Source organism: Acanthaster planci, linkage group LG07 (assembly GCF_054643075.1).
Source record: "Acanthaster planci isolate LZ-2023a linkage group LG07, COTS_SCS, whole genome shotgun sequence".
Classification (NCBI taxonomy): domain Eukaryota; kingdom Metazoa; phylum Echinodermata; class Asteroidea; order Valvatida; family Acanthasteridae; genus Acanthaster; species Acanthaster planci.
The window spans coordinates 20,282,949-20,296,952 of record NC_141783.1 but is presented as its reverse complement, the minus strand read 5'-3'; the positions used below and the strand labels follow the sequence as shown (position 1 = coordinate 20,296,952).

At 40.2% G+C, this 14,004-nt stretch overlaps 1 protein-coding gene across 5 annotated transcripts in view; it reads right to left on the bottom strand.

Moving 5' to 3' along the window:
* LOC110976077 (uncharacterized) overlaps positions 1–14,004 on the bottom strand; it is a 30,504-nt gene that overhangs the window by 14,833 nt on the left and 1,667 nt on the right. For 2 of the 5 annotated variants that reach the window (XM_087139424.1, XM_087139425.1), the window contains exons 2-12: positions 5,684–5,779; positions 5,194–5,292; positions 4,457–4,555; positions 4,090–4,191; positions 3,740–3,829; positions 3,042–3,143; positions 2,682–2,771; positions 1,279–1,392; positions 1,057–1,146; positions 521–616; positions 296–388 (exon numbers count right to left, since the gene is read on the bottom strand). In XM_087139424.1, coding sequence (XP_086995550.1) covers positions 296–388; positions 521–616; positions 1,057–1,146; positions 1,279–1,392; positions 2,682–2,771; positions 3,042–3,143; positions 3,740–3,829; positions 4,090–4,191; positions 4,457–4,555; positions 5,194–5,292; positions 5,684–5,779 — 1,071 coding nt within the window. Of the gene's footprint in view, positions 1–295; positions 389–520; positions 617–1,056; positions 1,147–1,278; positions 1,393–2,681; positions 2,772–3,041; positions 3,144–3,739; positions 3,830–4,089; positions 4,192–4,456; positions 4,556–5,193; positions 5,293–5,683; positions 5,780–7,144; positions 7,275–9,251; positions 9,420–9,928; positions 9,949–14,004 lie in introns of those variants that run through there. The other 3 variants (XM_087139427.1, XM_022229045.2, XM_087139426.1) reach the window with 3 other exon arrangements.

The following is a 14,004-nucleotide window of genomic DNA, read 5'->3' as shown; positions in this document are numbered from 1 at the left end:
CAAAGTTTAAAAAGCTCTCAAGCACATAAATCTGCCACTCAAGGGTAACATCTGCTTAACAAAAGCAGGTTACCAACCAAACGATTATACATCCTACATCTCTTGACTGGTTCACGGCTAGCTCCCAAATAGCTCATCAATTTCCCAAACGATATGTATTTACACAGAAGGTCAATGAAGCTGGGCCCGACTCATTTAAATCAAGTCATGAAGCGAAGTGACTCCTCAATTTCTTTAAGATGCTTCTAAGGACGAGAGATGCATGGGGGGCAGTTTTGAGTTTAAACTGTATGACCTTCTCTTTCTCTTTCCGTTTCCTCTTTTTGAAAGTTTGGACATCTTCTGAGATCACTTCAGGTGTTTCATCGACAGCTTCCACTAGTTCTAACTGAAAGAATAGCAAAATATTATTTGCATCACTGAATGCCTTTTGAGAAATAGGAATAACATTAAAATGTCACTAATATGCGCAGAATTCCAAACAGGAAAATGAAGCTGGTGGCTGAAATTCACAACGTACCTCCTTCTTGTGTTTGTGCTTTTTCCTTTTCTCTTGGTGATGTTGATTCTCGGCAGCTTCTTGTTCTATTTCAGGATTTGATGTAGACATTTCAATCTAGAAAAGAAATTTAAAACTACTAATTTATTGAAATTGAAGCAGATCCACACACTAAGGTAAATTTTACAATGACGCTTCTCATTAACTACGTACAAATTTTAACAGAAATGTTGAATATGCCATTTTTTCCCAATAACATTTCTTATAACACAGCCTTTATTTTGTCATGCTTATCCCGTAACCTCCCAGATCCTTCAAAATCTACCAGGAAGCTTTAGAGGTTGGAAATGTGTCCTACAATTTGTAACAGGTTCCTGGCACCATTGCATAGCCCTTGTTCTTTCTATTTAAAATGATGACCAGAAACCCAGAGCCGTGTAACAGTCGCTGGGCTACAGGTTCAAGAGTCCATCAAAATACTACAATCCTGTTGTTAGATATTCGCTGATATGAGACAGTGATGCTATTAAAATATTACCTCTTCTGTGACCCCTCACCTTTTCTTTTTGTTTGTGAGATTTCTTTTTGGTATGTTTTTCTCCTTCATTATCAACATCTTGGGTTTCGCTTCTGCTATTTCTTGAGAACTGAAAACAGGACAAAGGTCAAGAATTACATTCCAATCAGCTGCATTTATTACAAGCAAAGTTAGATGAAACAAACAATGGAAAAAGTAAGAAAATAATAACCAACCAAGGCAACCCAAAACTTTCAATTACCTCTTTCTTTTTCTTGTGCTTCTTCCTCTTCTCTTTGTGATGATGTTCTTGGGGTTCCTCACTTTCTACAAAGCGATCGTTATTTTGGATTGTTGACTCTTGTGTGTCAACTTTCTTATAGGGAAATAAAAAGTACAAACACTGTGTTTGAGATGTTTAAGCATTTAAGTTACTGGATAAGCCTATGGAACAACACCTCAGATTTAACAACACAGTGGAATAGCGTTTGAATACACATGGACTTCAGAGAAAGGAATTTCAACAAGGTCAAAGTTTAAGAATATACAGGATGGCCAATTACAACAAAATTACAAATTACAACAAAATTACAACTGACAAGTGCAGAGCTGTGGCCAATTGTATTTCTTTCTTTCTTCTTTACCCTGGGGAGACCTGTCAGTGTCAAATCACTGTTTTCCATAGGTGCCCAGCAATTACAATCATTAACAAATTCATTGATCAAATTTATCAATCCAATCAATTCATCATGACCAGACAGATTAAAGGAATTCCCTTTTAAAGTTGTTTTGAAGAACACATTTAGAAACTGCCAAAATCAACCTATTGACACACAGATTCAGGCGTAAGACAGTTGGAGGTTTGCTGCTGAAGGTCACAGTGCCGTGAGACAGCCTGTATGACCAATCATCTTAGACCAGGTTTTGCCCTTACACCCTTGTACTCTCATTACAGTCTGAGAGCAGTGGTATGAGGATTTGAAACCACGACTTTCTGCTCCCTGAAGTAGACGTCTTAAGCACTTGCTGCCGGGTGGAGTTTTCTTGAGCAAGACAAGATGCCGGGTCCCTTTTAAGATTTTCTGTTTTCAAAATTCTTCAAAAATTCATCATTTCACTAAATGGCTGTTTATACCCACATGAAGGATTCTTTGGGCACTACTCTAAACCTGACAGGTATCCTTCATTAACTCCTGAATATTTCAGCCAGGTCTGCAGCCTTGGAAAAAAGGCCCATAATTGTGCGGTGTTACGTAAGATTCTTTTGTTCCCGAAACCGACCCAGCGCACTGCTGACCTCTTTTCAATAGGGGCCAGATTAGTGTGTAGCAGTGCTGTGTGGCTCATCACTGCGGTGGTGGAGAGCTTTTGTCCCCGGTGGTAATCCGCTCGCTCTAAATGCCTCAAACCATGGTCAAGTAGTTACTGGTCCCCCAGTCTGCACTGGCAAGCAAAAGTCATAGGTTCGAAGCCCAACCAAGCATGCTCATTATTTTCTTCAACTCTAAGGCCACGCAAAGAATATAGGGTTACTATATACCTCATTGTAACAGCAAACCTGGTATAAAATTTACATCTTTGGCCCAAAGCTAAAATTAATATTACTGGCATATTTGTTTGTCAGAATATTACTTTTATTTGCTAACTTCTGAGGTGAACCCTTACCTTGTTTTTGTGTTGGTGAGATTTCTTTTTGTGACATATTGCTCCTTCATTATCAATTTCTTGGGTTTTGCTGGTGATATTTTCTGAGGACTGAAAACAGAGCCAATAACAATTACATTCTCTTTCAAATACGTCTCATGAACAATAACAGCCTATTGCTATTGTAGAGTTTTCATCTAGAAGGTTAAATCAAGAAGGACAAGGTGACCAGCTGTGGCAAAGCACAGGTGATAGTCTGTCTTTTTTTGCATATCTTTCAGTAAAAGAAAACTGCTGTGAAGCACACAGCAGCAAAAAATTTGCCCCAAGTTGAACACTGGAATAGAAACAAAGACAACTAAAGGTCACAGTCCAAACTACCTCTGTCTTATGTTTGTGCTTCTTTCTTTTCTCCTTGCGATGGTCTTCAAGTTCTAAGGAGTGGTCATCGTATTGGGTAGTTGACTCCGAGGTTTCTGCTTCCTGGAAGACATTGAGTAAGTAACAACCATGAAGTATTGGGGATAGGATAACGAAGTCTTGGACATCAGATAAAACCTGGACACACCTGAGAACAAATCTAGCAATAGCTACAAACATATCCTGACAAATCCCATACCAGAATAAATTACTGCATCTCAATGCAGAAAGACTTCAGAATTTGAATGACAATGCGGATAAGAATATTCACTTTACCAGCGATTAAACTTCTTATTTTCACCATGTAGCAGGGGCATTCTATAAATTCAGGGTCCCTGTTACACCTGACCTGTGTAATTTGACATGGAAATATCACTGAAATTGACTTCAAAGTATTTGTATTTGGCAGTAAATTTACATTGATTCACCACTCTTAGAAATTAGAGAATGTGTTCTGAACTTACAAATCACATGTCAGATGTGACGGGGACACGAAAAAAATTGGACCCCAATTTATAGAATCACCCAGCTAGACTGTGCCTTGGGGGAAGCATGGCAGAAATTTGCTCAGATGCCGAATGAATCAACTATCTTATTTAAATTAGCCAATTCATGGTGATCAGTGTACCAAAATATGACTATCAATATGACCTTCTCACCTTTTCTTTGTGTCTGTGAGATTTCTGTTCAGTAAGATTTTCTCCTTCACTATCAACACTTTGGGTTTTGCTGGGGATATTTTCTGAGGGCTGAAAAACAGAACCAATGCTTTTAATTACATTCAAGATCAGATGCATCTAATTAGCAAGAAATAATAGCTTCTTGTTATCGGTCAGTTTTTAGCCAGACACTGACTTTCTGAAGCACAGGCTGACTGTGTTGGCAAGGCAGAAGTGATTTTAAATCAGGTTTTTTTTTGCACACACCTTTCAGCACAAGGAAACCTACGTCAAATATAAAGCTAAAATATAACCCTCAAAGTGAACAATGAGAAACATTTTCAAATTACCTTTTTTTTATGTTTGTGCCTTTTCTTTTTCTCCTTGGGATGATCTTCAAGTTCCAAGGGGCAGTCATCATATTGAGAAATCGACTCTGACCTTGCTGTATCCTTTAAAACAGAAAGTGAAAAAGTAAAAACCAAAAGGCATTGACAATGAAGCAATTTAAATTAGATTTCTGTTTAGAATACAATTTCCCCAAACAGCTCTGTAGAAAAATGGTCTATAATTTCCAAACACAGAGGTCCAACTAAACCAATCACCCCCGTCACTCCAGTTCAAGGTGGATGAATCTTACACCCATGCACAATCAGCCATCTCAGTCAGTTTTCTTGACCCCGTCCTGTCTGTCTACTCATTTTATTGTCTCCTTACCTTCCTTTTGTGTTTGTGCTTTTTCCTCTTCATTTTGTGATTTTCTGTAGGCACAGTGGGCTGATCAAGAAAACCCCTGGATGATTCTAAGTCCGGAGTCTAGACAGAGAGGATGTTTTTCTTTATCAGTATCATTGATTGGAAAATGTGTAATTCTGGCACCTGAAAATTCCAACAGCAAATACATTTGGACACAACATGCTACAAACGCGACTGTTGGAAATAACAATGGTTGATCTTCAATATGACTACCAAGTAGTAATTGTAGTCTGAAAACCCAACAAAACACAGAAACATGTCAACACTAAAACATGTTTCAAGTTAGAATTTCTTTAAACAATATACATTCACAAAAAGTCCTGCACAAATGACCCTGGTCAAATCATTTTTGTAAAATTTTCACCCACATTTCTGTTGTCATAGTTACTACCATTGACCATACCTAATTCTTCTGTTTGCTTTGTGGATAGTTATGACACGGCATTATCAATTAAAAGACAATGCAATCATACCCTGTGGGCCTGCTCCAAAGCATCGACCAAAACAGTCCAGTATTGCAGTATACATGCATTTTATACTTGAACTAAGATAGCCTGTTCGATTTGAGGAGTTTACACAAAGTGGGATTTGTTTCAACTGCTGAAGTTTCACTCTGAGTTGCCAGTGAATTACTGATTATACAAGTATAAAATCTCCAGTTCCTCATCCTTGGCAAGGGTTTTGTGTTTTGGTCTGACCTTATCTCTGTGCTTTCGTTTCTTCTTCTTGGTATTTGGTGTATCTTCAGCGATAACTTGGTCTTCAGGAGTTTGTCCATTAACTTCCATTTCCACATGCTGAAATTGAAATCATATTTACAGCTTAGGAAAAGCACTCAAGAAGTTTTGTTTTTCTTTATTTGATGATACTGTATTTTGGCCTTACGAAATCCAAAATTAAGAATTCAAGTAAAGACAGTTGAAAATGGTACATCATTTAATCTGTATAAAAGTTTGTCACAACTCAAGACCTCAATACGAACACAGAAAGCTGAAGTTTAGAGTTTAATTAGATAATTTGGATTTTTTTCTCTTTTACAAATCCAGCTAAACGGTAAAAGAAGATGTACAAAATAAATGCTACAAAAATCTGACCTGAAAATAAAACACTCTGAATGGAAGCAACTTTCCAAGTTCAAAATACAGCATAAACTCACTGAAAGAAATTTAAAAAGATGAAAAGGGAAACCTTTTTATGAGACTTCTTTTTCTTCCAAGGGCTTTCAGCAGTTTGTTGGGGACTGTCTGTCCTTTCCTTGTGTTGAATGACGGCCTCTTCATCAATCTGGTACAATGCAAGATATCGTTTTCAGTTACATCTCATTGAAAACCATGGTGAGAAATTACATTCTGATGATTAAAATTTGAACCAATTTTACTTCACAAAGTGCTTTTGCTTGCTTGACTTATCACACTATTTGTGTATTCCTCAATCTAGGAAGAAAAATATCAAAATTATTACCAGATAAGGAATACTGAGTGGACTTCTCAGCAGTATAACTACAGTTAATGTGGATTTAATATTTAATTAGAATTTAAGAACAATGTTTAACATGATTTTTTACAAATAACATTTCGACTGCTAATTGGTGATATTGTTACTACTGCCAACAAGTTACTGTGAATTACTTTGGTTATTTGCTGATATAATAAATTTTTTGCCAAATTTAGGGAACTGCTTAAATGTGCATTATTAAGTCTTTTACTGTGGGACTGGGGTAAAATTTGTACTGGTACGTTTCATCAGAGTTTTTTTTCAGAGAAGAGAGATGGGATCTTGTTTTCACTGTGTGACCATCCTTGTTGTATGACTTGTAAGTTGATACTGTCGGGATGTGCTTCATGTGCTGCGTTGTGTAGCTGTGACCGAAAATAGTCAATCCAAAATGTGGAGCAAGCTTGGCCATTGGCTCGATGCATATGCAGTGTGGATAAGTACAAATGGCGTGATCGTCATCGGGTGGAAATGAGAGAGATTGGTGAGTGAAACTCACAGATTTTTCAAAAACTACTCTGTCTCATGGTTAAAATCTTCATGACACCTTTTTCAAAAGCTGCATGTATACAGTACCAAAGTGGTGTGTCATGGAGAATCAATAAATGCTGTAAAAGTGAATGGAGTATGCTCGAGCATGGTCCACACGCTGGTTGCCATGCTAATGCCTTTTACACACATACCTGCACATGTGACATATTCACTTCGATACTCTACATGTACATGTACCTCACAGTTACTTTCATGGGAAAATTTGAGTGAAAAATGGAGTTTGCGTTACTGGATCAAAAGCTCGATTAAAAAACACATGGTGTTACAACCCCACGTAAACAACTGTCTCACCAAGTCACACGGAGTAACGACTTGAAGTTCTTCAAGTAAGGAACAACCAGACTATGTTGTACTCTGACACTTTCCTCAGTCCAACCCATTCATGTGTCATATCAACCTTTTCTTTCTTTTAGGGAAAGAGAGTACCTTGCACCATGTAGTTGTAACCTCCAAATGGTCCTCTAGGGACAATTAGAAGTACAGGGAATAATAAGAGCGCCCTCTCATGCCCATATGTGCATCCACCGCCTGAAAGCTACCGGTACTTTGGATATCCCCCATTCTGCATGTTCTGCATAGCCAACGCCTGAGATATACATGTACCTTCTTTGACTGCGTAGCCATTGACTTCTAAGCCTTTGAGGGGTAGGCCCACGGCGCTGTTTTCAAAGTTGTGAGATATTCTGTTTCGGTAGTAGACCATGAGAATAGAAGTTGTAGATTTGCGTCCACCACCCACGTCCCGACGCTACTGCCCCCAAGAATCACTATTTCCAAAAATTTCATTGTTTGTAAAAGAAAGACACAAATTACAAAAATCTGAGTTCCGGATCTTCTAGCAGCTGTATGAAACTACATTCATGCATTTCATCCATACTTCGCTCAGTGTAGATGGCTTTTGTATGTCCAGGTGTTAAGCTCACAATGCACGAATGCGAGGATTGCCCTGAGCTATTGATTCCAAAAAGAAAATAGAGTTGGACACTGATAGTTCAGATCCCCATTTGACTTGATCCATGAACTGATGACGGGCCTACATGTAGCTCATCCTTCATCAAGGCTTCTGGCTGTAGTTTGGCAGTCACGGCAGTATTATACTTGAAAAGTGTCTCTAGCATGTCTTGGCCCACTTGGAGGTTGAAATAAAATAATAATGAAAAGTTACGACAAAATTTACGACTTCTATTCTCATGGCCTTAGTCTAAGATTAGTCCAAGTTCAGTTCAACTTGTGGTAGAGGCCTTGGCCCTAATGATCACACATTACACATGTTACATGTACAAACACGCCAAAGGTGACAAAAGCACTAGTTGCTGATGAAAATTGACTACACAGCTTTGACAATTGGGTATAACAGTGTCATTGTTATGTCACAACTATACCATCATAGTTGGGACCGTCCCAACAATCATGACTATAGTGCTGTAGTCATGATAGTTGGTCCGGCCCAACTACAGGGCAGACATGACAGAGGTCCAGTGTGCATGTGCCCTGCATGTGCCAAAGTTACCCCCAGAACTGTTGGGTCCAATGTCTGCCCTGCTCCCACGAACAGGAGCAGGCATGGCGGGGCGGACGTCAGACTCCACAGTTCTGGGGGTTGGTCTATGCCAAAGTCATATTGTTTACAATGTCCTGTGATAGCTGAAGTGCTGTAATTTAGATGAATTGTGTCAAGTGTGAGATGCATTAACTTGGATAAGGTTGAGAAATTTTCTATAGAACTTGGTCAACATAGTTGGGCCAGCCCAACTGAATCCTAGAGGGCCTGCGTGGAGCGTACTCCCAGAACTGTGGGGTCCAACATCCGCCCCGCTCCCACGAACCCCACAGAGACACAGGATGCGGACAGGCAGTGATCTTTGTCCGCATCTACGTGCTCACGTGCACTGGCACCCAATGGCTGTTGCCTGTCGTTCCTGCAATTCGGACTTAAATTATGAGGAGCCCTGTGATTGGTCACCTTCAGCGTGCCGCAACCAACTGCCATTTCAACCAGCGCGGCTAAGAATTACACACACACCTATGGAAAGTGGCTGCAGCCAGTTTCCATGTCTTGTGTATCAATCACAGCTGTAGTCAACCATTCAGTTGCGGCTCGTCACATGACTCTCGGACACTGATTGGGAAAAACTGGCACCCTTTTTTGTAAAACGGCATGGTTTTGGCCCTTTTTTTCTTGGTACTGTACTCAGAATAAATGTATGTAAGCTGTCTTTACATAGAACTCTTGGTGGAAATGGAGCAGTATTTCTAAGGGTACACAATTAGAATAAAATCCCTGTTCGTGCCCTGTTAAATGTCAAGCTGAACCTACGGCGAAAAAGGCTCATTTTCCGTGGGGTTCATGGGGGCGGGGTGGATGTAGGACCCCACACTTCTGGGGGTCGTGGAGCGCCCTCACGGAGGACAGGTCTTTGTTCCTAAGTATGTGATATGCTTGAGTAGACACTACATTACTTCATTGTCATCTAAATAACAAAACACGTCTTCTGTGCTGTGAGGGCGCTCCATGCAGGCATGGCAGGCCCAGACTAGTATGGGCCTAGTTGGGACTGTCCTAGCCCAGGTTGGACGTTGTCTTCCCTCCGTAACGTACTAGTACGGTCAGGGTGAGCATGCCTGGGCTAGGACTGTCCCAAGAACCTGTCTAGGACCATATCGTCTGTGAGACAGTATAACGTTAGTTGGGGTGTAACATCATCATTACCTTCTGCACTCGAATAGCGTCGTTTTCGTCCGCATTGTCTCGCTTTCTTTTCCCCATATTTTACACCATGCAACTACTACGTCGAACTGGTAACTCGATTGCCTCAATCTGTCAATGTGTAAAACTTTCGCAACCACGTGCGCAGTAAATACATATGTCTGGCACCCCGCCTTCTCTTCAATTTTTGTATTGAAACCAGTGGTTATTTTTGACGCCTTGAAAGCAATATGTTACGGCACCGACTTGAGCTGGGTAACCTCTTTCTCAGTTGAATAGCAGCAAATATAGTGAGCTTGAAAACTGGATGTGCTGAGTACGAGGTTGTAAATGCAGAGGGTTTTTTAAACTGACTCTTCAGTCTCGAATTCTTTTGTAGCTTTGCGATCGAAAATGTGTCATCAACGTTTCTGCAAAAGGCAGATTTAATTGTCGGAAGCCGAAAAGAGGTCTAGAGGTACAGAGTTAATGAAATGAAACCCGATGAAATCCACAAAAGAACTTGCAAGGTGAGCTTTATATAATTTCGAACTGTTGACAACTGTCTAAACTCAACTGTGACTCATCACACTCACGAGTCACAGTCATAAGTTCCAGAACTGTAAAAGTGTAAGGTTTATAGATAGCTATGTACAAACTCGCATAAACTCATTTTGGCTGTTTTGATTGTGCCAACTTACTCTGCCATCACAGCTATTTCAATAGTATTTGTGCAACACGATTTCACCCATGCCTAGCCTTCTTGGTGAGCATGGTGAAGTTAGACGTCTGACCATGCTGATGGGGAGGTTTATTCACTTTATCTGCTTATATCCTCATTAAAATTGTGAAAGTCTTGAGCATTTTGCTCAATCACTGTCAGCTGCATGACAGCTTGACCAATCACAACACAGCTCCTACACCTATCTTTTCCTTGTTTTCCTGACCACATCAAAAAGAAAGCAGAGCTGTGATTGGTCATTAGAATGGAAGCAAATTGGGCCAGTCACAGTGTGACTTTCATATGTGGGTAACAGGAAAACATTTGAAGGAGGATATAAGGTGAATAAACTTCCCCTTCAGACATCTAACTTCACCAAGAAGGCATGTATAAAATTTTGTTGCACAAATAGCTGAGTAAATTGGCACAATCAAAACAGCCAAAATGTGTAAATTGCAAGTTTGTACATAGCTATCTTGAAGGCGGGTTTGTATAAACCTTACGGTTGTGGAAGTACACAGTCATGACAGACAGTATGGAGCTAGTCTTAAACATGTTAAACACAACTGACAACCCAGTGTGTTGTGCCTTACAGTTTCTGCAGATATCTACTACCATACCAATATGCTTGGCTGACATACATGTATATGTATTCTTAATTCAACATTTTCAGGCAGCTGGGCCTACTGAGACGACATTCAACCTCATTAAACCAACAATCTCGAGATGTTAGGAGAGTCGGGAAAACGAGTGAGTTAATTCAACTGTCATGACTTCACAATCTCAAAAGTCTGATTCTTAGAGATTTGAAATATAAGAAGTGTGTCAAACATCCGGCACAAATTCTCTCACATTCCAAAAGTGAAATAAATGTCAGCCTAGTCTTGAGTTTCAAGCATCAAATTGTCTAGTTTGTTTTGTAGTCCTAGTTCATAAAGTCTTACTTACTGAGGCTGTTTGTGTTGTGAGCAAAAGAGTAGGAAAACCTCAAAGTTCGTAGGAGAATTACTCAACTTCTTCCTCGGCTTACGCAAATTTTGGTGAATATTTTGATAAATAAAGGGTGACTATACTGTACATGTAGACCATATGATGTAGAATTTTTTCTGTACTCAATCTCTTAGCATTAGCAGATCTAAGTGTGACATACATTCCCCAAGTGAGAGTGTTCGTTTTTTTCTGTTTGATTTATGAAATGAAAGGCAGTTTTTGAGCCTCACCCCTGAGGAAGGCCATCAAAGGGAAAGTTTCATGAAGAAACTCCAGAAATCCGTCCTAAAATATAATTCTCCCTCAAAACACCTTCACCCACCCAAACATTTGGATTTACCTTTGTGCTTGCAATCTGTTACACGTACAGTACATAATGGCACTGTTGATTTCACTTAATGCAAACTCCTCACTTTCAACACATGTATTTTTGCACAAGGGTCATCTGGCTTTCGTATAAAATCAAAATCTTCCCCAGCAAATCAAAGCAAATGTCTTATTTTAAGAAAAATTTGTTCATTTTTTTTTTTTTCACACAGACCAGATTTTCTTTTACTTGATTGTTATTGATTTTGAGTCAACTTGCTGGAAGGACAAGAAAAATGTTGGCCAGGAAGTCAGTGAGTACAGTGACACAGTATTTGTTGTGATGTCATTGCCTGATTTCATTCTAATTCATAAATAGGCAGGTAATAAATAACAGCAACATCAGCTTATACAGCGGAAACATTGACAGCGGTGGCAGCCAATAAAAGCCACAAATGTAGAAGAAAACGACAGCTGTAATAGTCACAGAGCAGTTGCAGCTCTGCCAGACATACAATAAATGCAAGAACAGCAAAGACTTTGGGGGGAGTTCTGGTTAGATCATGGGTCCAAAGTTTGTTTGCAGGGGGTATGTTAGGGTAGGATCACCTGGCAAACTTGAATTTCTGTTTGTTTTGTCCGAGTATAGGATTTGTATTTTTGTTGTTTTAATTTGTAGGTTTTGTTGAATTAATTAAGATTGTTGTTGTTGTTGTTGTTGTGAGACATGGATTGCCCTGATAAATCAAACACTGGTTCACTGACATTTGCCCATGTGCAAATCACAGCTAGTCATTAGCCATATTTGTTTGCCAATCTGAACTGGAAAAATGGCGTCTCTGTGGTAACCTCTTGTTGGTGCACTGTATCATGAATCACTCGCATTCAACAAGACAATAACAGCAGCGGTAATGGCACAGATAACTTCAGTAACAGCAGTAGCAACTACAGCTACAACGGCAGAACAAAAGAACACTGCCGGTGTAGCTGTAAAAGTGGTAACCATGGCAGCAACATCAATGTTGACTTGTAGAATTCGGAATCCAGGCTCTCAGTCCTTTTGCTATAATTTTTTTTATTTTGACCGTTTATGTCACCTTTTGACAGTTGAGTTCCCTGCTGTTCTACTTAATACTTCTACTGGCTCCATTGAGTCTGAGTTCCACACCTATGTGCTCCCTGAAGAGAACCCACAGCTCAGTGCATTCTGTACTGAGCTGACTGGAATTACTCAGGTAAGCATTTTAGAGGAACAAAGCAAACTCATAGCCAATGACTGAGCTTCACACTTGGCAATGACTGAGATTCACGCTTGGCAATGACTGAGCTTCACGCTTGGCAATGACTAAGATTCACGCTTGGCAATGACTGAGATTCACGCTTGGCAATGACTGAGCTTCACGCTTGGCAATGACTGAGCTTCATGCTTGGCAATGACTGAGATTCACGCTTGGCAATGACTGAGATTCACGCTTGGCAATGACTGAGCTTCATGCTTGGCAATGACTGAGCTTCATGCTTGGCAATGACTGAGATTCACGCTTGGCAATGACTGAGCTTCATGCTTGGCAATTTTCAAATGTCATTTTACTGTTTCTGGGGCTTAAGCCTGTCCTGTTGGAACTTGTATCAAAGAACAGAGTTTTCCTGTCTAAGACAAAGAGTGCCGACTATCAATGTTGTTTATTGGCAAAATTAGACCTGTGATCTGTGGGACATGGAAAATTTAATATACAACTAAGCAGACAAGTGATGTGAGCACACGAGCATGTGGGCAATCATGCATGGAAGTAAGTGACAGGCATGCAAGTTGTAACCTTGTATTGGTGCGCACTCTTGTGAAACAGAATTTCTGTGTTATCGGATTTGTGCACATTCAGTTCAAAACATTTCCGTTATTTGCATTCATAAACTAGTGTGCAGGCTCAATGGGTCCTCTCTTGGGCCATGTCAGAAACCGGCTTCTGGAACTAAGGTGAAGTCTTTTGTCGGCAAGCATCCATGCATTTACAAGTGGATGAAGACCTAGACTCAGCTCTAGTCACTAGATTTGGATGCAGCCTTCAGGGGCAGATCCATTTTTTTCCAAGGGGCGGCATGAGCTGAAGCAGCAATGGTATAAATACCCATGAGTGCCAGCGTGAAGCCCTTACAGCGTGGGGTTCAGGGCCCACTATAGGAAGTTTTGGCACCCTGTGGTGCAGTTTCAGGCAGTATGAATCCTTCTTTTTTCTTCTCTCTCCGTTTTTCTTCTTTATTTATTCATTTTTTTGGTGATAAAAGGGAGGGTGTGTGCCCCCATGCACCCCCTGGCTCCGCCCCTGGCCTTAGGTCTTGTTGGTCATATTTGCGTACACATCTAGTACATGTACATCCAGCATGTGTCTCCTTTTTCGTCCTTTGTAGGATCAAGTTGAGTCAGGAGTCCCACTAAGGGTGTGCCTCAGCAAGTTCTCTCGGTGGTTGACAAAGCAAGAAAGTGAGAAGAACATTGCTTATAACACAGGAGACGATGGCAAGAAACTTTGCACATTCGTCACCTGGTCAGGTAGGTCACACTTACATTTCTTGCCGGCTCCTCTTCAGCATTGTATCTGGATTTCAAGCATTAGATATAATAGCACTTCTATTGTAGTTGGACTGTTCATTAACCCTAACCCTCCTCAATCCTTCACCTGTTGGAGGATTGAGGAGGGTTAGGGTTAATCAAATTTAGTCATACATGTATCACTATAAATCTGAAGTTGATATTGTAAAAAG